The following is a 27,093-nucleotide window of genomic DNA, read 5'->3' on the forward strand; positions in this document are numbered from 1 at the left end:
GTCAATTTGTGTCATTTCATAGTTTCAATGAACTTGCTATTGTTGTAAAATGAAGAAGAAAAAAAAAGTAATAATAAAGGATGAATAGGTGTGGCCAATATTTTGACTGGTGTGTTAACACTATTATGCACATAGACAAACAGATGGTTGTATGTGGACAACCCTTTCAAATGAATGGGTTTGACTATTCCAGTAACTCAAGAGAATTGTGTACTTGTTGAAACAGTTAGAGGTGGGCCTTAATGAAAGTACTGTAATGTCGAAATTAGCTTTAAATGATAATAATAATGCCTTCTGCTGTAGCTCTAATATCAATGCTCCTCAGACGTCACGGCAGGTTTAATGTCAACAACTTTGAAAGTGATTAAAGGATAGTTCACCCCAATTCTGTCATTATTTACTCACCCTCATGTCATTCTAAACCTGTACGACTATCTCTGTGGAACACAAAAGATCATATTTTGAAAAATGTTTTTCACTTTATACACAAAAAAAATAAATTTTTTCCTTGAATATTTTATGAAAGTCATACAGTTTTAAAGCTACATGAGTGTGAGGACAGAATTTTTATTGTTGGAATAATATATTTTAAAAAGACACATCAAGCACTTCGTATTGTCGAACTTTAGTGTTCATTACATCTGCAAAGATCAGTGTATGTCTTTTATTTTCCAAAAAAAATTAAATCATAGTATTTTAATTGATTCAAATTAAAACTCATTAAGAATCTTAACCTCTGGGTACAGTTGACGAATCACGAGTATGTGTTTATGTCATGCATCAACAAAATCCATTTGCATACAAGGGACAGGTGCAAACAGGTTGGTTTGTTTATAAAGTTGAGTAATAGGGTGTGTCGTTTTTCTAGTGCAGATTTTAACGTGCCCATGAAATCTACACAAAAACACACTCTACTTGTGTTTTCAACAAAAACAGATTAAGAAGACCAACAAGGTATGAAGTGATAAACTCTCTGGTTGGACAATGTATCTAGGTTAAATCTTGGCTGCCGGGCAGTCTGGGTGTCTCTGTGTGTTATAATTCATGTCAACACCTTGTAAAAATGAAACCCTATCCCCCATCCCAAAAATCACACACACACACACACACACCCACAGTCTTGCCTGGCAACAGCAAACGTACATGGCCATAAATCAAGACACATAGAAGAACGATATAGATACTTGTGTGCAGATATACGAAGATAACACACAGAGAGTATAAGAGATAGAGCAATACCAGGCAGTTATTGTGTGAAAGAGCAATCAAGCATGTGTCTCGTTGCATAAAATGAGTAACCGAGTCAGTGCTTTAACTACTAACCTGCACTAGCCCAGGGCCATATGTTGACAGCTACGAATTATTAATGGCATAAGCTGAAATCTGCACAACAGCTCACTCAACAGATTCATCTTCGCTGCTCCCTGTAAGGACACCTGCAGCTAAAAATCAGGCCATCGCATGCATCTGTTTTGGTCATATTTCCACTCTTCTCACACAGAAAATCTCTCGTCCCTTCAGACCAGCGACATGCCATCCACACATCAACAGGTCTGATTTAGTGCTGCACAAACCACAATCGGCCCCCCCAAAGTGGAGCAGAGAGTGGTCACGCTGGATTTAGAAAGTTCTGGAGGCAGACGTAACCCTCTCAAGTGACTGTAAAGGGTGGGATTGCTGAAGGTGGGAAGAGAGGGAAAGAACGGGATTCTTGGGAGTCTACCCCATCACTAATTCCACATCAAAAACATATCACAAGCCTGAAGCAGAGAATACTGGTGTAATATCCTCTTTTTGTTAAAAAAAAAAAAAAAAAAAAAAAAAAACAACCAATACAATTAGTATGCAAAAAGAAAATCATCTCAGGTCACATTTTTTAATGTGATCCAAGTTTTTAGTGCCGAGCATGGCAAACTGGTTTGACCTTTCTTCGGAAACAATTTCCCACATTCGTGTTGTTACGGTTAACTAAAAATAAATCTGCTAATTTAAATAAATCTGAAATCAAATGCTGAATATAAAAGAGCTGAAATATAATAAGTTAAAGCTGAAGTACTAAAATTACTAGAACTAAACTGAAATAAAGCTCAAAGTAAAAAACAAATTACAAAAATCACAAATAAAATTAAATTTGAATATATAAAAAAAAAAAAAAGAAGCTAATTCAACATATATAGCTACTATTACAGTATTGGTTTATAAATAATACTAATATACGACTGTCCCACATTCACTTCAGAAACTCATCACTTTCATGCCAAAAAAATAAATAAATAATTCCTATGCACTCATCTCTCATTAAACTGCCCTTATTCATTGACACATTCAGATTATATGTAAATCACTTGTTTTGTGAAACATTTTTTAAGTCTCTCGTGGTGTTTGATTTGTATTATGATGGTTAAGGGTCTAACCTGCATTATTGTGCGCACTGTTAACTGGAGACTATTTGAAGTGTCTGTTGTCGAGCGCTGGGCTAAATGGATGCTTTAATTAGGGCCGCTATCCTCCCAAAACGCATCTTGATCTCAGCGAAGTGTGTCAGTATGCTAAAGAAAAGCAGAGAGGAACTTTCGGAAGATGATGTGTTTAAATGTACACTATAGCTAAATGAAGATAACTATTGGCTGATGGCAGTCTCGGCCCACAGACATGCCAAATACTATGACTGAAAATGTGTAACGCTGCCATAGCAACACCTAAATGGAGTTAACGGACATAGGGCGTATCAGTTTCTCACACATTATCTAATTTTCGGTTATAACTAGAATGTAGTTAGCTCTGGCCCCACCAGTTAACTTCAGTTATCTCCTATGGTGTCATTATAGTAGGAGAAAGAATGCTAGACTAGTCATAAGTAGGACGGTAACAAAGTAATATCTTAAGACTTGTCAATCACTTCCTGGTTAAAATGTCTTGGCAATGTATTCATGTAAACACTGTTTTGTCTAAACTGAGTTCAACTAATTAAGAGAAATTAATATACATGAATACCCAAAAGTATAAATATATGCGTGCGTGTGTAAAATTATGTCAAAAAAAAAAATATATATATATATATATATATATATAAATAATTACAAGAATAACTAACTAAAATAAAAATTCAGATCAAAATAACAGGTCAGTGCATTAGGCCTTGTATAATGTATTATGTATAATTCAGTAACTACTGTCAGTTAATAAATAATTTAACAATAATCCTGACCAGACAAAGAGAAAGTAACCGTTTTTCATTTTTATTACCAACTTTTTACTTAAATAATCACTTGGAAGAACTTGAAGCAATGCTGATTAGTTGAGAATAGCCTGAGGGCTGCATGCCATTGTTTTTATTTAAATTAACCAAAGGAGTGAATTCAGTTGAATATTATTTGCATTTAAATGAAGTATTGTAAATTCTCACTGGTAATTTTGATAGAAAAAGACCCTACTAGAGATTAAAGGTGACTAAAGAAAGAGGTGTTTATTTAGCATTGATTGTAATATTGCAGTGCACATAGCTTTGTCTCAATTACTTTATCATTGCTTTATTACTCTTTGTGGGAGAAACTGAGAAGAATATAGATTTTGCACAAACAAGACAGGGCCAGACAGGAACACAGACACACAGTTGGGTCTCGTCCAGCTGTTTGATCAAAACCTTCTGATCTGACTTTTGACCCAGTGGTCAGAACACTTCCCAGCTATTTTCCTCTACTTCCGACAGCTGGGAAAAGCCCAAGATCAGATTTCTGCTGACCTGTACAGTGTCATCCTCATATTTCATCTTTCTTCAGACCCCCACTGCATAATTCTTAGCACATCTCAAAACCAACATAGGACAATCCTGCGATTTCATTGACACCATTAAGCAACTTAATACTCTTGTGTTATATAATTGTCTTATAAATATTCAAGTCCTTGACCATTTGTCAAAAAGCTTCTCAATTAAAATGAAAAGCGATTGGTGTTTGAGAGCAGAGTGCTCATTATTCCGCAAACACTCTGAGAATATCAACAGATAAGGGAGGAATGAAAAATTAACATCTCATCAGCATGCCCATGCCCGTGTTTGGGAAATGTGCAAGCACTTGTCAAGAGTTCAAGGCAAATACGTCGGAGGGAAAGATGATTTCATTAATTAAAAAGCAAGCTCACTACTAATCGTCGCTATATATCGTAACATGTAACAAAATAAGTGGATATGGAGATAATATTTTGTTTAATGTTTTTGAAAGAAGTCTTTCATGCTCAAAAAGGCTACATTTATAGCAACACATAATATTGTGGAACATTATTACCATTTTAAAATAACAGTTTCCTATTTGAATAGATTTAAAAAAAAAAAAATTATAATAATAATAATTTATCCCTGTGATGGTTGAAGTTGAATTTTCAGCAGTCATCATTATACCATTATTCAGTGTCTCTTAATTCTTCAGAAATCATATTAATACACTGATTTGATAGTAGGGCTGTGCAATTAATCGAAATTCAGTTTCGATTTCGGCCTCCAACGATTACAAAAATACAGTAATCGAGATAAAACTATTATTGCGGCCCATTCCGCCCCCTTTCCAGCGGTGCCCTTTTGTTCCTCCATAAAAGGCCAATTTCAAATACAAATCAGCAAAATCGTGTAACGAGACTTTTGCAAAATGGGACGTGCTTGATTGATGTTTTTAAAAGCATGACAGAGAACATGCGCTTCGTCAGGAAGATTACCGTGTATGCGCTCAGAGACAGAACACAACACGGACATGTAAAGTCATCTTTTAGCGCCTAAACGGTCAAATACTCGCAAAAATGTGTCAAAATGCGGCGCTTCGAGATTATTTGTGTAAACCCTCGTCTGTTATGTAATAAAAGAACGTAAACAGTTGAGAATAAATATACTTGTGTAACAGTAAATTGGATCCGTGCGGCTCTTAAAGTGACAGCAGGCTATATTCCTGCTGCCGACTGTGTGCTTTATATTAATAATCAAACAACAAAAGAAAGTCAAAATCACTCACTGCTCTTGACTACTTTTGCAGCTTTACTGAGAAACAAAAGGAAGTTTAATTCTTACAGTGAAGACTATGCGGTTTTATTTTACATTAGGTCATTCAATTTCTCTAGCAGGCTGTTAACTGAATAACTACTATAGACTTGCATTTAAAAAAACTTAAAGCACAGTTTGTTTCATTTGTGTCTTTTATTCTATTGTATTCCTTTGCGTTTTTATTACTGGCAGTTTAATTATTTCCAATATTTTTGAGGACCTTTTTGTTGTTGTCGTTGTTTTTAACTAATTAGTTACTCTGGTATTCTACTGTGGTACTGAGAATTGTGACATTTCGCTGGTCTCTAAAATGTAGATGTCATAGCAACCTTATTTACAGAAAATATATATTTGATATATATCACTAGCTTTAAATAAATCTTTCATATAAAGTTTTGGTCATATAGCCCACTAATAATCGTTTTAAATAATCGTGATTACAATACTGACCAAAATAATCGTGATTATGATTTGTCATAATCGAGCAGCCCTATTTGGTAATCAGGAAACATTTATTATTATTTTCAAATAATCATTCTAATCATTAAGTGCTGCTTAATAATGAATAGAAAGTTCACAAGAACAGCATTTATTTGAAATATTTTTCTATTTCATTATAAACATCTTTACGGTCACTTTTGACAGGTTTGTGTTTTGAATTGCATCCTTGCCGAATAAGACAAAAAGGTAGTTTATGACACAAAAGCAGTTGGTCGTTGCGCTCAGAATGAGTGAAATGCACAAGATAAACTTTAAACCAGACTGAATGCAGTCAAGTCAGATGCCTTATTCATCATTTAGTCAGGAGGGACAGAGAGGCTGTGGGTGGCACAGCATATCTCAGTGGATTCTAGACAGGGGAGTCATGACTTCTTCAGAGTTCATCCTCTGTTGACCGGCTCCAGTCCGTCCAACGTCTCTATCAAAGCGGAGGCATCTTATTCCACCAGAGCGGAGTCCTATCACTGCTCTGATGAATGAGGATGAATTCCAGACTAAATAACTCCCACTATAACTCTCTCACACAGTCACTCCTTTTTCAATTGTTATTTCAAACTAAATTAAATAGTATCTCTTCCCATGTCAGGGGGCCAAAATAAACAGCCTCTGCAACTTACGTTTATCTAAAAGTTCAACTTTTATGGAGCTTTGGAGACAGCCTCTCTAAAACGTGCTCTGATATTTCCACCGATTTGTTTGTGTACTTGTTGACACTGAAAAATGCCTAAAAATTATGAAAACATGGAATTGCTGGATAAAAGAGAATATCAAAACTCTTTAACCCGTTTGATTAAATGTGTATAACATGAGAGAAAGAGAGGAGTGAAATATCTCAGAAGCTAAAAAAAAAGTGAAAAGGAAATGGTCTCTTTAATAATAACAGTCATGGTGGGGAATGCTTTGGATTTTTGGCATTACATTATAGTGACCTCGCCTGCTCCCATTTCTGTGAATTCTGGTCTGTGATGGAAAATAGGAGCGTGACAGCACTTTCTCTAACACATTTCAATTCTTTCCTCTACAATATCACTGGAGCCCCCTAATGGACTGACTTAACCACTGAAATGGATGACTGTTCCTGCAATCCTTTCATTCATCTATAAACCCATGAACAAATAACATGCACTTACTAACCAGAACCTTTGATAATACTTACAACTTGCTTAGTTCTACTCTGCCATCATTGAATACATCAGATCCTCTGCACTTCAATAACTGTCTGGTTCAGCTCAGCTACCAAATCTGACCTCAGAAGACAACGGAGGGTAGTCCGGACTTCTGAGCGAATCATTGGTACAACCCTCCCCACTCTCCAAGAACTGTACTTATCCAGAGTGAGCAAAAGGGCTGGTAAAATCACTCTGGACCCCTCACATCCAGCACACAACCTCTTTGAACTGTTACCATCTGGTCGACGCTACAGAGCTCTGAGCACCAAAACGACCAGACACAGAAACAGTTTCTTCCCTCAGTCAATACATCTCATGAACAATTAACAACTCTATTATACATTATTTATTCAATCAATCACGCATACTTATTTTTTCCATTTCAAATTTGCACATATTAGACCTGTACACACATAATTCTCTATATTATATAGTGTTTTTGCTATTTTGTACATTGCCTATTTGTATATTATTCTTTTATTATCTGTGTCCTGTCGCTGTCTTTCTGTTGCACTGTGGAGCTTCTGTCACTATAACAAATTCCTCGTATGTGTAAACATACCTGGCTACGATGATCTCTTCGATATGTCCCACCCTTGCAAACTTGCATCAAAACATCAAGGGGTCTTTAAAAGAACTGACTGCAAAACTTGCTCACAGCATTCCAGGAATTCAAAGGGCCACATATTTCATTAAAACAATATTTGCCTGACCTCAGTAAAATCCCACTAGAAAAACAAGAGGAGAAAACATTCATCTGGCCCAATATTGCATTTGCCTGAGGGAAACGACAAAGCCAACATAACTCAAAAGTACACAAAACACTCTGATGAGACTGAGTAGAGTTGATCAGTGTTAATCAGAAGAATAGAAGCACAGATAGTAAAGATGAGTGTGTGTCTGCATGTTTGTTTGTTTGTTTGTGAGTGCGAAAGACTAAGAAAGGACATCACACCTCTGTGACTCTGCCAGCTAAAGCCTAGCAACCATTCCACTCAGCAACCAATGCTGAGACTGGCAGGTTAAGACTTGTCTCACTACACCCTTTAGAAACTCCTTCTCACTCCCCCTCCTCTTCCTACATACCACACACACGCAATGCCTACTAAATTCTTCCCTACGTGGGAGAAAAAAAGCATTCTTTGTATTAGTAGCGCTATCTAGGATAGTAGACCTCCTTAAGGCTCTGCCAGGCATTGCTAAAAAAAAAGGAGAAAAAAAAAAAATATACCAATGGCACTTTGCTTATGATACATATTACAATAAAGACATAGTTCAGTCAAAAATGAAAATGCTGTTATCATTTACTCACCCTCATGTCATTCCAAACCTGTATGACTTTTTTCTTCTGAGCAGCATAAAAAGATATTTTGAAAATAATTGTCATCAGTAGGGTCTAAAACAACACTGACTTTGTTTGTATATGGCAAAATAAGCACATTCTTCACATTCCATACCTGATATATCTTTTTATATCAGGTATGGAAGAACATGAGGGTGAGCAGAATTTACATTTTTTTGATAGACTCTCTCTTAAAGTAATAACACATTTACCATAAAACATTGTTTACATTTACCAAGGTGGTATAAATAGCAGAAGGGGGTGACAGCTGGTTTAACAGCAGATATTTTATGATGGAGCCGAGTAGAAACTCAAGTCAAACCTGAAAGAGTTATGCTGAGTGCTGACAAAACAATGGGCCATGAATTCATTTCCCCATGGGCTGGGATTAGTAGACCATTAACCTACTGGTAAGAAAAGTGGGCAAAAAACAGAGTACATTTGTCCATATATACAGAAAATGCCAGTGCCACATCTCTCCTCTAGGAGGCAGTCCAAACGCCTTACATTAACAAACTATTGCTGATTTGTTAAAATAAACATCCAATGCGATGACAAGTAAAATCTGCTTCTATGCGCCTATCAAGAAAGATAGTAAGTGATTTAGTGGAGCTGTCTGACTCTGAGAAACACCTTTCGTCAGGTTTCTTTACTGCTGATCAGTGACCCAAAACCACTGCAGTCAAAGTTATTGTTGCTGTGGTTCAGCACTGAGGTGTAGGTGTGTGTGTGTGTGTGTGTGCGCGTGCTGAGATCTGCAGTACCAGAGCCACACAAAAATCACGAGCTGTCAGACAGTGTTTGGAGACCTAGTTTCATAGTATGTCTCTCTCCAAAACAGTACACCTCTACTCATAAAATAGATCAACCTCAAATGTTTCATAAAGGACCTCAAATACACTTGGTTTTAATTTTGAAATTGTGTTCTAATAAGGTAGATAATCAGATTATAAATACAATCAATGATAAATTCACTACTTACAAATTCTATTAACACTTTTCTCAACATAACAAAATAGCCTTATCACAAAGACTTGTCAAATCAGCATTTGACAACTGTAATTAACAGACCCAGTCCAAAGGTTCTGGGGTCCCAATGCAATTTGGGGTGGTATAATTGGATACCTGGTCAAATAGCCCATAATTAATGAGTAATCTCTCTTAGGTATTCATCAACACAATGAATGTGCCTCTTCATGTAGGACTGCAGCCTCTTGTTTGCCAAGTACATTCCACACGATCAATATGCAGCAACACATTTCATTCATTATCCATCTCTCCAGCTCCTGAGCTGGCACTAAAGTGTTTTCTGTTGCAGATTATAAAAAACAAAGTATCAATCACATTTTTGAACAGCTACAACAGTCGCTTTGTTGAAACATTAAGGTGTATGGCAATCAATACATGTCAACGATGTGCTGCTATTTTTTGTTGTGTTTTTTCCAGTTCTATTAATTAAAAATACGTTAAAACATTCTTACAATGACTCATTAAAAGCTTGCAAATTAACACAGTAAACACTAGCACAAATATAGATCTTAAGTGACCGAGCACTAATGCAGTTCCCTGAATCTTATCCATTAGGTTTTCTTGTTTGTGATGTTAGGCCTTAATGAGAATTGAGGCATTTATGAATGTTAGGACCCAAGTGAAATTGAATATGTGAAAGGCCAAATACCAGGAATACCTTAAATGTCTCAAAATGATGTCATGTGATATGGATACTCAAGGCTTCTATGGTGTTTCTGGGAAAAGAGCCAGGTAGAAAACAGGAGAAGTATGGACAATGGGACGAGTGTTTAGTATATACAAAAAAAAAAAAAGGCAAAGTATTCTCTATAGCATCATGTCTACAAATTAATATAGCCTACTGCTATCTGAGAACACTCTAGGGAGATGAAGAAAGACAAAGGAGGGGTCCCTGCTTAACTAAGGACTCCAAAACATACAAAGTCATGGAAGCATGTTGTTTGTACATGTTTTGAACACACTTACTGTACAAGACAAGCGTGGGCAAGCATAGGAAAATGGCTCAACAGAAAAACAGCTGCTTTACTGCTTAGCAAGCACAATTTCTTTTAAAGCTCTTAGAAAGCAACAGTTCTGGGTGACAAAAATACAGAATTAGAACAGAAACGAAAAACATTTTGTCACCTAAAAGTGCTATACTGAGGGCTTTAAAACACATGAAAAAAATGATACTTAGTTTATTTTAAAGGTAAGCGTTTGCAAACCATTTATTTTAGCTACATTTAAAAAATTAAAACATGTTGAAAGTTAGTCAACTTAATTTGTTTATTTAAATGTAGCTAAAATAAATTGATTGCATTTGCAACCACTTACCTAGAAACATTTTTGTAAATTCAATTAATCTTTTTTTTTTTTTCAGTGCAACAAATTCAAGACAAACCTGTTACTTAATGACCCTGTTATTTATTCACTTAATTAGTGAACACACCATCTAAGTTTTCCCCTCTCCTTGCAAGTTCAAAAGCATAAAATTGAAACAAATCTATCCTCTAGCAGAAAAGTGGCTGTTTTGGTTGTGTAAGGTGATCTCAGACAGGGTGAGGCAAGAAATGCCTCATGTCCTTTCTGACCCTTCCCAAGAGAGTGAGAATGGGACAGATAAGTAGATACAATTTCCAATAGAGTGGAAGGGAGGAGTGAAAATGTATTTAAATAGGGGGTGATAAGAAAATGTGCCAGATGTTATGCTGTTTACACCAATCATACAACTGGGTAACATCTGGTACACATCAGCACATTCCTCTCTCTTTTTCCAACCATCCTCTGGATGACTTCAGCAAAAACAGAATGAGGAATGAGGAAGAGCCACAGCAAGCCTGCATACAACTAAAAACTTGCTGATAAGCCCAGCGCTTTAAGATCAGTGATCAAATAGCATTAAAAACTTGCCTCAAATGGCTTCTTCCATTTTCAAATGAGCAAATGAGAAGTACAAACTTGCTGAAATAGTGTAAAAAAAACAAAAGTTTTTTCCCTCCAACAACAAAGCTGTCAACTTTGAAACTGACAAAAGTGTGTAAGGGGGTTCAATAACATCACATAACCTGGCCACAGCATTGTAGTCTTTGATTTTTTTGTTCCAAGTAATTTGATTTTGATTCAATCACAAGCAGATTGATAATCAGAAGACATAAATAAAACCTCACAGTAATAAACTAACATTTTATAGAGAGAGAATAAAATGTTAAGTGGACAGAGAAAAAATAAAGTAGCTTAAGCTGCTGTGCCATGCCGCAGAAACGGGATATCCATTAACTGAACGTGCACGCCATCAGCCGGTTCCTGTGCAGACAGCTTTGTTCACAACAACGGGAGCAATCTTTTTTTTTGGGTTGATTTTTTTTTTTTAAGCCAGTCCTGAAATACGGTTTTGAAAACTTGGTGAAAAGATTATCCTGGCCCTCCACCCCCAGACCTCTAGCAACAGCAGTTCCTGGTTCAAGACCTGCAGGTTTTAGCAACCAGTACAGAGCCAAATTTCTGGCCCAGAACCACCAATACAAACGCTTAAAACTAAGCTGCATTAAAGTGCACGTTTATTAATTAGTCTCCCAAATTCTCTGCAGTGGATCAGCTTAATCGTTTCAGGTACAAAATAATGGCATTTGTGTTATCAAAAACTCAATTGAAGACACAATTGGTCCAAGACATCCTCTCTCTCTCTCTCTCCACGAGTGCCTTTCTGAATTAATGAAATCAGATCAGATGAGACACCAATTGTACATATTCAAAACAGAGCACACAGATTTTCAAACCGCCTTGAATCTGTCCAAAAGGAAAACACTTAAATTATTTATAATGTGTTGACCATCAGACTTAGGCTAATATTTCTTTCATATGCATTTCATATATAAAAGAGACTCATAATCTGATACAATGTGAAAATGTACATGAGAACTAACCTGCTTATCAGGTCATTTTCTTTTCCACTTTAATAAACTAAAACCTTGCTTTTTGGACTTAACTTACCCTCTCTGTCAATATACTCAATACTTTGACATCAAAACTCAAATTAATTCTGTTTGAGGAATGAACAGGGAACTGTACATGTTAGTCAATGGGTTCAGTGGAAACTCATTTTATTGCAGTAACGTCAGCTCTGACGTGCACTGATGACAGGGTTCTGGGTTCCAGCCTTTTGAGCTGTGCATATAAGCCTGAGGGCTTTCAACTACAACAAATTCCCATTGCCTGTAATCCCCAGGCATTTATTCATCCTAGGATAACCTTCAATCCTCACTGTCAGTTTCCCACTACACTGGGAACCTGAACTTAACACAGCAAAGCTTTCAGAGAGGCTCAGTGAGCACTGGAGACACGGACACAGCAAAGCTTTCAGACAGACACAGCAGGCACAAACACTGATACAGCATGTTTAGACACTCCTGTAATTTCACCAATCAATTCAGGAAACAAATAAATAAATGCTGCATGATATTGCTGGAGGACTCAATGATTAATTATTTTCAAAACATTTTACAGATGATGAAAAAAATGGATATACCAAACTAAACCCAATTACTTAGATCAAAGAGAAGCAGTAGGGCTGGGTAAAATAATTGATTTGAACAATTACTTAAAATCCAAAGTTTTCAATAGAGTGGTACAGGTTTGACGTCACAACCCAGAAGACTATTTTTCCTTATCTGGAACATAAAATACGTTTTGAAGAACAGTGGGAACCAATGGCTTATTGACTTCCACTGCATGGAATGGCAGAGATTACTCAAAATATCTTCTTTCGCATTAGGCAGATGTAGTCATACAGATTTGTAACAACGTGAGGTTCAGTAAATGACCATTTTCATTTTTGTGTGAATTATCCCTTTAAGCACTGCACAGTTGGCCTGGTTTGCTTTTTGGTGCCAGTGCACCCTTTAGAGCTAGAGAACAAAGAAGCCCTTAAAATGGTTATTTGTAATGCAAACTGCTTCAGTGATTCAGCAAAGCAATCTTACCATGATATCACTCCTTCAACACCAAACAACAGCCAATCATGAAGACAATCTGTGACAGTCACTTACGATACAACCAGCAAAGAAGGTACTACAGAAAACTACTGTTGAGAGATGGTGAGAGGCAGTAGAAGCTGTACAATTACATTCAAGTTAGTACAATTAAACAGTGATATCACACTGTTATCAAAAGTAAACTGTGGACGTTTCACTCAACTAAAAAAACTAAGTTAAGGTAGAACGGTTTGAGAAGTCGGTCTCTGAGGGTTGATAGCTTTAGGTAGTTTGTTCATTGAAATTAATACTGAAAACAGAAACTGTGAGTGAGATGCAGTACTGGGAAACTGTGCATTCATTTAATTCAGGCCTCAGGCATGCCTCAAGGGCTCCAAAGAGCCAGAAACACCACTGCTTGCACACTAGGACACTTTTGAAGTAAAATCTTTGTCATTTACTCACCATCATGCTGTTCCAAACCTGTTTGACTATTTATTTCTGGTAACATAAATGGATTGTGGATGTTGTAATGTTTTTTCTGTACAATAAAGGCGAATGGCAACTGAGGATGTCATTCTGCTTTTAGGACCCTATAATTGCCTTGATGCAGCAAACGCAGACAGAATCGTTGGAATTCAGTCATAAAAAATTTAATTTACGTCATTTGGAAAAATTTGGATGAATAAATCAAAAGTAAGGCTGTACTATTAAAATCACAATGTCATCAGATTCTTCACTACAACAAAAACGTTTGGTTTAACTTGAAAAAAACTGTACTTAAAAAAAAGAAAAAGGATTTCCACCATTTCTGAAAATAAGTTTATATTAAGTGATAAAAAACTGAATCTCTAAATTTCTGAATAATAAATGGTAATACACATCATACCCATCGTTCTGATTAATGTCCATTTTTATTAATGTTCTGGTCACAAGCTCCACAGCTATTAGAATATTGCTGTATACATAAATATAATACAAATAAACTGAAACATTATTAGTGTATTATTGCACATTTTTGTTTTGCTATTCTCTTTTGGAAATACTCATTTTTGTTGTTATATAGTGTGTGTGAGTGTGAGTGTGTGTGTGAGTGTGAGTGAATGATTGCTGAAACTCAGAACTTTTCCAGCCACTGAAAGAATCTGCAGACATGCCATAAAAAGAGAGGGTGTGCTCCCATGGTCCTTTGTGTTCTGTCAGAGTCAGAGGGTAACCAGTGACAATAGTCCAGCTCTGAAAGCATGTGGAAATGCTTTTTCCCAATGTGTCAAAGAGGCATCAAGTCAAAACACAGCTCACAGAGAAAGAGCCGCACATATGATCATCAAATGCAGAGCGAAAATAACATCAGTTCCTCTGAACCATCTTCACTACACAGTGAGATCCCTTCATTTTAAAGCCAAAACAAAACCCTTGAAAAAGCTCTTCAATAACTAGCCCCCATGCAGCCTCCCACAGCTCTGGGTGCCAGCCTCTTTGACATGGAAATTAAAAAGAGGGGAGGGTGAAGATCTCAAGGATCAGCTGCTTCTGAATTAAAGCTGTTTGTGTGATCCCTGAACAAAATATTTAACAACTGCAACGAGAGGCAAGTTTAAAGTTTCCCAAAGTTCGGCAAATTCATGTTAATTCATGCAGCATGTCCCGACCTGTTAGAGGATGTGGCACATGATTAAGTGTCAAAAGATTTGCCTTAATGCTGGATGATCGGAGTGCAAACCCTCGAGAACAAAACAACTACCTATAAGAAGTAGATGAAATAACACACCGAAAAGTAAATGAAGCTAATCGACTATGTCAAAAAACAAAACAAAAAAATACGCAATTTCGATTCAGGAGTCTTCATAAAACAAAACAAGCACATCTGTTTTAAACTCGTAACTTACTGTGATGGTAACTTCATGCTTTTTCAGTCGATACTTCAAACTCTTCATGTTTCTTTTGGTTGTATAAATAAACAGTAGCTTGCCGGTTAATATTTGAATAAGTTACAACGACAGTCACGTTTTACGGTTTAGTTTGATTAGGCAAAAACAACTTTTAACGTCTGACAACGCACTGCGAGTTTCACCTGACGCCAAACACCAGCAGGCTTATCTGGACCCGTTTCCTTACCGACAACGCCGTAGACCAATGGCAGTGAGGGATCGCAGAATAAATTACGTTCGAGCCAATCAGACGTTAGAGGGGGCGGGACTTCCTCGTGGTCCTAGCAGCGTTTGAAATTGTAGCAGAGATGCAGTTGTGCGCCTGACGTCATCCTTACCTGGAAAAAGGCTGGACTTTGTCTCAGATAGAAGCAATTGAGAGAGAGTGAAAAATATTTATTTGATAACAACTCCTGAATTGCTTTGGGTAGAGCCATACAGTTCAGAAAATAAAATGGTCAGGTACGAAAAAGGTAGCCTAGCCTATATGTTATAGTGAATTTCATTATTCTGATTACAGCGCCAATATTTATGATGCAAATTATATTTTCATTTATGACTCAAAAACAGTCTTGTTTGAAATGCGAGTTTGCATTAATCGCTGGTGTTAAACAATAGCCCTAAATGACAATACCAAAAAATGGTTTGCACAGGCTACCTTTTATTTTTCAAGATATCTGAATACATGTCAATAATTGTTTATATTTGTGCCATTCAAGAGATGTGTTGCCCCCTTCTGGCCTTGAAAAGAACAAAAGAAACGAGAAAAGTCCCTTGATGAAACTGGTGAGATTCTGATAGAGCATTGTCAGTTTTTAAACGTCAAATTTACATAGCCTATGGAATAAAAGTAGGCCTATATTTTACCGAAAAACAAACAAATAAATATTAATTAATTCGATTTTGAGTTTGCCTATTGGATATGTCTTTGCTTGGCACATCTGAATACATTTATATATCTTTATACATTGAGTGATCGAAAATCAAACTTTGTCATTGTTGGATCTATTTTTCTATGCTTGGTTACCATAGATATTGTTCAGGAAGTGAAATTGAAAGATTTAGAGGAAGAGGCCTGATTGTCCTCAGGTCAAGCTCATACAGTTATTCAGCAGGAAATTGGACTTTCTCACTGCCAAGCTTTGGTTCCTGGACAAAGTATTGTCAAAACCATACAGGGCAATTTGTTTAATGACTTCATATGTTGGTAATCTGCCTCTGAAAGATATTTGACACCCATGTGTTTCATATAATTTATAAAATTGGATGAAAACAATCATATAAAATAATGACAGAGAATTAATGTTGATGTACTGTAGCATTAACAATGTTTCATTTATTTATGTACTTTATGCGCAAATCATCTATCAATCACTTGAATCAGGACAAAGAACTGATCGTCTAGTGGTTAAGAAAAAATATTATTTTTGCTTCATTTTAGACCATGAACCAACAACCAAACATTCATTTTCACAAATGAGGGCTTGTCATCAAGGATGACACTAATGTTTCCACACTCCTGTAGGCAACATCTGTGCGACCTTCAACTGGTAGTGAGAAATTTGGCGGGGTAGTTTTTTAAGCTGGAAGGAAGAATAATTCACTCTTGTCAAGTTTAAGCTGTCATGCAGGCTTTTTGAGATTGCATATGCAGGAACAGAAGGGGAGATGTTTAGATGTAAAGTGTAATGCCATATCGCAGCTGTAGTCAAGAAAGGGGAAAATGATTCAATTATTTTTTGAAGTTGTAAATACAATAATTTTTTTTCAACCTTATCTACTTCCAAACTTAATGTTTACTTTACTGTTTGCTGATTCTTCATGACTATTTGTGAAATGCACTAGCAACTTCTGAGTGAAAATTGTTTCGAAGTAAATTAGTGTCTTAATTGTTTGAAACAATTTCTTAATGGATGTCATTTCCATAGACCACAATAGATGTTGTTATCACACAGAAAATATGGCTGGATTTTAAAGCCTGTTCAAACAATTCTATAAACTTTTAGAGAATTTATTATGAGACATTGTCAGACTTCGAATTCTCACTACAAAGACAAAAATAAAACATACATGATTAAATAGATTCCACTTTTCATTTGAAAAGGTCAAACAATTAAGATTAATTATAATGATAATTAAAAGAAATTAAAAACATAAATAACTGTTCAAAAATACAAGCAAGTCAATTATAAAACCTGCAATACGGTACATTCACTTCTACTTTTTGGTTTACATTGTTACTGAATACATCCAGGGGCGGAGAGCAATATAATGAAACACTGTGGGTAGAATACACACATCCAAAAGGACTAATTCAATTCCAATGTGATGAAATTCTTAATGGGAATATGTTGATTTGATGATGTGCATTAGGAAGTGACTAGTATAACATATCTCCAAACCCACTCAGTAATAGGAAACCATGTCTCCACAGGAAATCCTGTTAACAGTGGAGGATCAGATTATATTAGCACACTCAGTGGGAGACCAAAGCGAGTTTTGTAAAATTGACAAACATCCATGGGCAAACCGGTGAATTTGCAAACCGGTCATTTAACATCCATACCTCCACATATGTGACCACATCAGGCTGCTTTTGTACACAAACAGGACACATGCAGAATTTTTCTTTGTTTTGATTCTGTTTCTAGGTATGTAGACAAACAAATAGTATTCAAATGACATTTAAGTGCACACATAAAATGAGAGCAGCAGAATTATAGGAGCCATAATTGTGCCAACTGCTTTGTTTTTAAAGGATACTTCTGGTTTGGTCTTCGGTGGGAAAATATTTGCATCCAAAAAAAGATTGAATGCTGCCCAGACTGTTCCTATGACGTATCATAACCAAAAGAACATCATCAAGAGCATCACTTCTGTGCCAGGAGTCCATTAAAAGGCTTCTGTTTGAGCGTGACGGTAAACAACAGCAGATGTACTGTTTTCAAATCTTCCAAATTGCCTGCAAATGACCATCATTTACTATGTAAGTGATTTAAAGCAACCGCAATTTAACAAGACGTTAAGCATTCTCGTCAGTTTTCAACCTGATCGCCCCTTTCTGGGTAATTAACTGCATGCCGCAGAGCTGTCATTTCTACTGGATAGAAGAACACGTTTGGATGTGTGCAAAGAGACTGATATGGCCTTGCCCGACTAAATGAAACACATTTCTGCCTAGCGTTGCTTGATATATTCCTGAATGCTTTGATTCACAAAGCTGTGATCAGGGTGGATGGTGGTATCTTGGCTGGGAGCTTGTGGGAGGGTCTGTCAGTAATGCTAATTGAGAATGAGACAAGACTGACAGGGAAGCATTGTGAGAGGGAAATTCAGAGAGAGTGTTGTCAATCAGAGAGAGCGAGAGAAAAGGAGAATCAGCAAATTGGACTCAAACTTTTACTTTGGCTTTTGCTCAACCAGGTGGTTTGGTTATCATCCTTATTAAGCTGTAACGTGTAAAACATCAAATTAACTGATGTTGCTGAAAAAAAAAATGTTTTCTTTCTTTTTTTTTAATAATTGTAAATAGCTTGTGCTTATAATATAATGTAGCTACAAAGGGTAGACTATGGCTATTAAATAGTCACTATTTTTCTACAATTAATATAACTTAAAGTAGGTTTATTTTATAATGTCAAATGTTTGTATAGGACTATAAAATCCTAACTGCTAAAAGGATATTGAATCTAATTCTTATTGATAAATACATAAATAATGTTTATTGAACAAATTCACTGTTCATTGACCAATAGCACGTGTGGTAAGTTGTCAAAATGGAGTTTGCCATTAAACAACTTATTATATGCTTTTCAGCTAAATTTAAACTGTATACCTATGCAACACAAAATAATTTAGAAAACATCATAGGTAATATCCTACAATATCAAACCAAAGATTTTGCCAACAACAAATATTCTAACTTGCCCTGGCCTCACTTTTATGCAAAATACCCTTTTCCTGAAAACACAGTTCAGCCTTTAGGTTTAAATCTAACAGGCTCAGTGTGGTTTTAATATGCCCACTTGTTACCCACCGGCTATAGCAAAATGATGATACTGGAATTTCATTTCGGAAGATGAAACTCACAAAGATTTAAGAGGGTTTTAAACAATGTGTTAGAACACAAAACCCTGTGAGGAAAAAACTGGAAATTTGACCTAAAGCCTTATATTTGCTCAGACATAATCTTCAGAAACATGCATGGTCTCTTAAATATTCTGTCTTTATTAAAGTCCGATTTTAATTTAATTTAAATAGATTTTAATTTAACACTCAGAAACAAGATATACACAATTACCCCTATAACTGAGATATAAAGTGCACAATACTGTATAATTATTTTTTACATTTCATGGAAGAGGAACTGTTAAAGTATGGTGCACTGAATGGTATTATGCCTTTAGTTGCGTTGTTTTGTTGTTTTTTTAAACGCAAAATTAAGGTAACATTTTTTATCGACAGTTAGCCTATTTTAAAATAGCTAATGTTTCACAAGAACAACAAAGACAAAGACATTCACGCAATACAACTGTACACCATGCTTATACTGTTACTGTTCAACCAAAAAGGACCATTCTATTCTTATTTACTCACCCTCATGTTGTCCAAAACATGTCAACTGACATCCCTTTTGAGCTCCACTGCAGAAATAAAGTCATACAGACTTAGAAAAACTTGAGGTTGAGTAAATAATGACTGACAGTTACATTTAAGGTAAAATCACCTCTTCAACAAGGATTATCGTTTGCTCCCCAGGACTGAGTCGCGCGGGATGCACGCACACCTGTTTCTCTCAAACTCGGAGAAACAGGTCCTTCAGTTTTTTCCTGAACTCTTTACGCATGAGACAGTAAATAAATGGGTTCAAACAGCTGTTCGCGTGCGCCAGGCACACGGTCACCGGAAACACATAAGTATGAACGATATAGTACGACTTATCCCAATACACAGCATTGAATTTCACCAGCACGCCCCAAAACGTTATAGCGTGATTGGGCATCCAGCAGAGGAAGAACGACAAGACCACGATGGTGACAGACTTTGTGACTTGCGTTCTTCGTTTTGAGTTGTTCTTCATGCTCCGCTGTCGGATGAGCCTCAAGAGCCGCAGATAACTGATGGACACTATTGACATGGGCAAAATAAAAGCGATCAGTATTTTCTGGAGATGATAGACTGCCAACCAATACTGTCCGTCAGGGAAGCGCAATAAACAAAGTTTTTCGCCGGCCACGTTGGTGACTGTGGAGAAGATGGATGTTGGAGCGGTGGCCAGGGTGGCCAGAGACCACAGGACGACACTGACCCACCTGATGGAGCAGCTGGTCTGTCTGCTGCGGTCCTTCAGAGCTGAAGCCACTGACCAGTACCGAGTGATGCTCATCGCGGTCAGGAAGAAGACGCTCGCGTACATGTTCATCACGGTCACCGACAGGATGATCTTACACATGGCGTCTCCAAACGGCCAGCTGAAGTCCAGCGCCGTGTCCACGGCCCAGAAAGGCAAAGTCAACACAAACTGAAAATCCGTTACGGCCAAATTGAGGATGAAAAAGTTTATTTTGGATGTGCGTCTCTCTTGTCTCACGCGTATAAAGAAGAACACCAACAGGTTCCCGATCAGACCAACGACGCAAACCACCGAGTAGGTGATGGAGATCAAGCATCTCAACACCGGACTCCCATCGGCGGTCACATCAATGTCTTCCAAGCTTTTAAAGCGCTCGCGATCACTGATTGATCTGTTGATTACACCACTCTGATTACTGTCTCCCATTATATCCAGCGATTTCACTACTTCGGCGTTGCCCATAACGACAAATAATAGCATACACTTATAGATTCATATGTAGCCTTCTTATCTATAGTTAGTAGACCTATTGTTTAATCAGATTTATTAGGTAACTGATAACTGGCAACGCATCACTCATCCTTCATCACCGTATAGTCAAAATCAAGGTTAAGAAACTATTGGGCACAATGCGGCGCGCGCTAGAATTTATGTCAGGCGCTTTTTAAATGTCCCGCCCATCGAGAGCAGCGATTCGTCTTCCTGTTTGATTGACAGGACGGCGTCAAATAAACATACAAACCCTTGGTGAGTTTTTGGGTTCGTACCATTATTAAATAACATGCATTTAGCCTAAAACAGGCAACGTGTACCACGAGATACATAGGCTACTCTTTAGGCTCCTGTTGGAGGCACGAGGAAGAACTTGTTCATCCTGTTATCATTATCATACTTGAGGTTGTTTGGACTATGGGGGCTACATCACTCGGTTCAAATTTTCTGTGCTCGTTTTGTTAGTTTGACCTAAAGCCAACACGTCCGCCCATGGGGCTGGACTTTCAGAAAATGTAGAAAGTAGGCATAGCTACATTAATCGTACTTTTTTCAGCAACAAAAAATAAAATGCGATACAGCTATTAGTATTAATTGACAACTTTGTCTTGAGATGTGGAAAAGAAAATGAAGTCATATGTTGTTCGTGTTGTTTTAATCGCATTTTGAAATATGCGTATCTCCTGAGATAAGTTGCCTGTTTAGGGTATAAAAAAGGATTATCCTCACTATTGACAATGAATGGTGTCACAACAAGGTAAATTGTGCCCCCAGTTCTGGTTCTTTCATTATTGTTAATTCTGGGGTGGTATGGGTTGGTGTGTGTGTGTGTGTGTGTGTGTGTGAGGGCTGGGGTCGGTGTTTTGAGGGGGTTTGGCGTCCCCCCTTGGTTGTTATGGGGGGTGGGAGGGGGTGTAGAAAATACACAGAAATCACATGAAATACAAGGGGGAGCCCCTTGATTAAAAAAAAATTCTCTCAGAGAAGTGGGGTGGGGGTGGATGGGGGTTATAAGGAGATCAGGTCCCCCTCAGTAGAAATCGCATTCCAGGGCCAGGGGCCCTTAGGGAAGAGCCTTATAGGCCTTCCTGGCCTCTAGTCCCCCTCTACACAGTCCCCTTTCTATTTATTTTGAGTCTAAAAATTGTGCAAATGTTAATATTTGGATGTAAAACTGATAATATTACATTTAGTTGACTACATCTTTGCATTTTTAACAAGATTTTTCTCTTGCAGGGTTTCACACAGCTAATTTTATGGTAGAACAGGGGCGTCCAACCCTGCTTCTAGAGGGCCACCATCCTGCAGCGTTTAGCTCCAATCCAGATCAAACACATCTGAAAAATCGGACAAAAGTTTTCAGGATTCCATTTTTTTATTTTTTATTTTGTTACATAAATTAAATTATATGATTGTTTAGGGATGGCGCTAAACCGTGCAGGACGGTGGACCTCAAGGGTTAGAATTGCCCACCCCTGAGGATAAAGATGAGGCTGTTAAAAAATGTAAAAATACAAAAAATGTCTATGCCTCAATTTTAGGACACAATAATACTTTTAAATTTAATTAAAATAATAATACTTTACAGTTTATGCACAGTTTAATAGCTGTCCAGTTAATATTCATATCTTGTTACGTATATATATATATATATATATATATATATAATATCATATTTATCCAGACAAAATGAGTTATGTCAAAGTTATTAAACTTGATCTACAGTCTTAAGATTGATTGTGCCAAATACTTGCTGTCAATACACAGTCATGACTCATGACTCATTAGTTACAGATATTTAAGTTAATATGAGAAGAGATTTAAGAGAGCAGGCGGATCTTGCATCTTGGTAAGTTTTTACTGCCACCTGCTGTTCACATGCAAATATACACCAGTTTTTCTCAAGGATTTGGTTAAATATCTCAAGTTGATCTTGATATTCATTTATTCTAGATTCATTACATGTAAAGTTCAACATTTCAAAAGTGTTTTTGTTTGAATTGTGATGATTAGACCTTACAACTCATGAAAGTCAAAAATCCAGTATCCAGTGAGTGCATAAATAAACATACTTTAAACAACTTGAACTGTTCTGTTTTGCAAATCCTTTTTTTGATTGATCTTAGAAAGTATTCTGATATTTGACTTCCATGAGCTGTAAGCTCTAATCATCAAAATTAAAACAAAAACACTTTTGAAATGATTTACTTTACTAGTAATGAATCTAGAATATATGAAAGTTTCACTTTTTGAAAAGTTAAAAATTAACTTTTTCACAATATTCTTATTTTTTGAGATGCACCTGTATCTATCTATCTATATATATATATATATATGAGGCCTATGTGAACTGAAAATGGGTTAAAGCTTGTTGCCCCAGATACAGTGGCTGTGATTATTTCTGAGATATGAACGGGCACCTGGTTAATTCTCAATTTAGAATCCTCACCTTTCCTCAGATTGATTCAGGCTTGTCTGACCTTTATCACTGAGCAGTACGCCATTCAACTCAAATGGGTTATGTCCATCTTACATCGCTAGTTACAGCAAGGTGAAATATCTGAGCTATTCAGCACAAATGTAAAGGAGTGTAATGTCCAAATTCTTAAATGTACTATAAGAAATATAAAATCATATACACGTCAGCTTGTTTTTAATTAAGACAAAAGCCTAAGTTAACTCAATGCATTTTATTACATCTAAATGTCTCTACATAAACATGTAACATTCAATAGGTAAACAATTTCTTTCAATGCATGTAATAAATATTTTTTTTCACTTAGTACTTTATACAAACTGACATTGGTCTACTGTACAATATGTCTTCCACATCTTAAAAATCTTCTTTTCATAAAACATGCCACATAGACACAGAGTGGATGAAGTTTAAGGCAGTGAGCATAGATGTCAGCTTACTGAAATGGAAAATAAAATCAAATAAAAAGTCCATTCATAACACAGTTCTGCATCTAAAATATATAAATTAGTTTGTTGTGAAGTTGCGGATCCAACTTTAACACATAAATGCACATAACTGGAACATCCAAGTTTGCACAATGCTTGCCTTACATCAGGAACAAAAACATGCACACACGCTTTCATTCACACATTCATACACACACAACTTATCCCTTTATCAATCATAAACAAAAATCAACAAACTAATGAAAACTTGTATTGTGTTTGTCATTGAACCTTGCCTGTGTATCCCTGGTAACAAATCTTGTCAAATACATAATGTCATGAGACAGACACCCTGAATCAAGGACAACAACTGTCCAGATTTACTTGTTACAATAAAGAGTCAATCACTAACACTGCTAGAGATCTAACAAGTTCTCAATTTGTAATTAAGGATTTTGCAATAACAGAATATGTATTTTTGTCTCCGTAATTTTTATCTCATTAATTACTTAACCAATTACATTTCAAACCAATCCTAGAGCCAAGAAATAAATCAAATGATAAACATCTAATACTTTCATAAGAAATGTAGGTTAAAAGGAGGTTTAGAGGTCAAATGAACAACAAAATGCGAGAGCTAGATTCTGTCACACGCAATTGCCCCAGTCCCAAACCCAATTAGGTTTTGAAAGGTCTGGTCAACACACCGAGGGAGCCACACCAGCAAACACACACATACACACACACTTAGATAGCCTGTTTCATTTAAGTATATATACCAATTTCTAAATTTTACAAATTTTCCCCCAATCTTCTTATCTTAAATTGTTTATACAAAAATTATTTTGCAATAAACTGTTAATCCCAATCAGCACTTGAAAGGACATCCAAAGTGGTTACTCAATAGGCTTATTTACTTAGAAACACCAAGTCTGTAGATAAGAGCTCCATATCTGACGGTAGACATGAAGAACTGATTAATACAGGCTAACTGTAGTACATAATAACAGGTCCAGTCTTTCACGCGCAAAACACACTCACACAAGGCACACGTGACAAAACAGAAGAAATGATGAGTGGCTTTAGTTTTCCTGTACAGTACCAAACACAGATGACCTAACAGACAACAACTGAACAGAGACCTCAGTCACTGCATGAGGCTGAAACAAACATCTATGAGCAATTACACGCCAACGCCAAGGACATCGTAACCTCATCATCTACACCACTGCAGAACCTCCAAACAAATCATTCCTTCTGAACAAAATCAAGAAGAGTGGGACGGAAGGAAAGAAGAAAGAAAAGATGAATGAACAATCAAGCACGGTAACCACAAAAAAGAGAGAGTAAATCCTTATTTTCCACACAAAGTGTACATTTAAGTTCACTGAACTCACAAGCTCTCACTCTAGAAACTTCAACACTAAACAGTGTTCTTTTGGCATTGAGCAAGAAAATATGGATGCAAAATTGTTAGAGAATTACATTGTTTTAAAAACAGTCATGAATTACATTTCACATAAGAATCATGAGGTCATATATTGGCAAGCTGTAACAATGCTATTACGTCCAGTTGTTAACCTGAATGTAAAGGAATGCTTCTTAACGGCCCATCAAAATAAAGAGTGTTCATCAAAACATGATTCAAGTCATCATTTACTCTCATGTTGTTCCAAAACTGTACGACTTTCTTCTGTTCAACACAAAAGATTGATTTAATGGGGTCTAAAACAACACTGGACCCCACTGACTTTCATTGTATGGGGGAAAAAAACACTGAAAATATCTTCTTTTGTCTTCCGCAGAAGAATACACAATATGAGGGTGTGTAAACAATGACAGAATGTTCATTTTTGTGTGAACTTTCCCTTTAAAAGCATTATATAAAATAATCCTGCATGTTTAGGGGAAATGTTATGGATTGGCAAAGACAACAAGTTTTGCTGGGAAGAGAAAAGAACCAAGAGTCTGGCAGACGGTCCGATCGCAGCCATTGTGCCCTGTGGAATCAGACAAAATATAGACAATTACAGAATATGATGGGTAAAGGATATAAAAAGTCTTCATATTATGTTAAAGAGGTTGAGACAAAGCTGTGAATGAAAAAGAGCTAAAACCCAAAGTAATTTTAGCAAGCCAGAGGGGGAAAAAAAACTCTTTCAAGTTTACATATACATTAGATAGCTAGATAGATAGGTATATACAAAAGTAAAACAAAAAATATATTTGTTCTCTGTACACGGCAACGATTATCATCGTTTACAAAAACACCCTTCAGTCATCCTGTATGTCCTGTTTTCTTCCCAATGTTTGGAAGTCTCTTCAGTCACTTTCGGTACTAGGTCAGTCTAACGAGATGACGTCTGAGATGGGACCGTAGATGGCAGACGTGGGGGCCGATTCGGAGGTGGGGCGTGAGGCGGGTGGATGTCCGAGGCTTTCCCGCAGGCTGCTGGAGGACACCAGGCTGCTGCCGGTGCTGCTGCCGTTGACGTTAATGGGAGGGAGGTTGTTGCCTACGGGGGTAGAGGGAGGGTCCAGGAAGAGCTGGGACGAGCCATACGGGAGAAAACGACTCAGGAGGAGGTCATGATCTTCAGATGCTGATGCGGCTGCTGCCATCACCATGTTGTAGTGCTGGAGAGACAGCAAAAAAAAGAGTCAGGCAAACAGAAGATGGTCGGTAGAGTAGTTACATCAAGTTTAATTGTGAGAACAAGAAACGTTTGGATTGTTACCTGATGATTCTCTCCTTGTAAAAAAGGAAAAAAGTTGAGATCTGTAACAGGTAGAGAAAACAGAGATAAATCAGCACAAACGTTGAAGCTTAAACAAGCAAATTTTCCACATTAAACAGGCTCCTAATGATATCTCAGAGCTGTACCTGACAGGTCAGTGGGGGTAGAGTAGTAGTGGCGGTAGTCCTGGATGAGGGGAGGAGGTGGGGGAACGTAGTTGGTGTCCACCTGAGGCATGCTGGGAGTTCGACTCACAGGAGACGCTTGTCTGTGGAGATTTAGTACCCTGTGAACACGCCAACAAACAAGATAGCTCGAGTAAAATATAGAATGTTATTTGTGCATATTTAAGAAGCTAAAAAGAATTTGTTCGATTGTACTGATATGATACTGAAATGTACCCATTATCCATCTGAGGAGAGATGCTAGATAGCGAGGGGCAGCTTTTCTTCTGAGGGGGTTCTTCATCTTCCTCTTCTTCAGACGAGCTGTCAAGAGTCAAATCAATCACCTCCACTTTTCTGCTGTTGCCTCCACTGTTGCCGTTTGTTTGAGAGTTCTGCTCCAACACTGTCATACGACATCCACCTTATTACACACATATGCACAGCAGACTGTAAACCAAATCATTTCAGGATGTATGTTCAGTTTATATAAG

General features: G+C 37.0%; 3 protein-coding genes across 3 annotated transcripts in view; all 3 read right to left on the reverse strand.

Annotated features, from left to right (window-relative positions):
* The window catches only part of LOC306873729 (uveal autoantigen with coiled-coil domains and ankyrin repeats protein-like), a 42,444-nt gene extending 27,297 nt beyond the window's left edge, over positions 1-15,147 (reverse strand). Inside the window, exon 1 of the mRNA XM_079423215.1 lies at positions 14,907-15,147. Coding sequence (XP_079279341.1) covers positions 14,907-14,954 — 48 coding nt within the window. The 5' untranslated portion in view covers positions 14,955-15,147. The remainder of the gene's footprint in view (positions 1-14,906) is intronic.
* Positions 15,148-19,743: 4,596 nt separating this feature from the next.
* LOC306849632 (relaxin-3 receptor 1-like) lies at positions 19,744-20,763 on the reverse strand (the record flags this gene model as incomplete). The annotated part of the gene is made up of 1 exon (XM_079384805.1): positions 19,744-20,763. One exon carries the CDS (start codon positions 20,761-20,763, stop codon positions 19,744-19,746), a length of 1,020 nt encoding a protein of 339 aa, XP_079240931.1.
* A 2,701-nt stretch (positions 20,764-23,464) lies between these two features.
* Positions 23,465-27,093, reverse strand: part of LOC306876347 (E3 SUMO-protein ligase PIAS1-like) — a 35,150-nt gene continuing 31,521 nt past the window's right edge. The window contains exons 11-14 of the mRNA XM_079427441.1: positions 26,837-27,023; positions 26,582-26,721; positions 26,436-26,476; positions 23,465-26,334 (exon numbers count right to left, since the gene is read on the reverse strand). Coding sequence (XP_079283567.1) covers positions 26,041-26,334; positions 26,436-26,476; positions 26,582-26,721; positions 26,837-27,023 — 662 coding nt within the window. The 3' untranslated portion in view covers positions 23,465-26,040. The remainder of the gene's footprint in view (positions 26,335-26,435; positions 26,477-26,581; positions 26,722-26,836; positions 27,024-27,093) is intronic.

The sequence above is a fragment of the Barbus barbus genome, assembly GCF_936440315.1.
Source record: "Barbus barbus genome assembly, chromosome: 1".
Classification (NCBI taxonomy): Eukaryota; Metazoa; Chordata; class Actinopteri; order Cypriniformes; family Cyprinidae; genus Barbus; species Barbus barbus.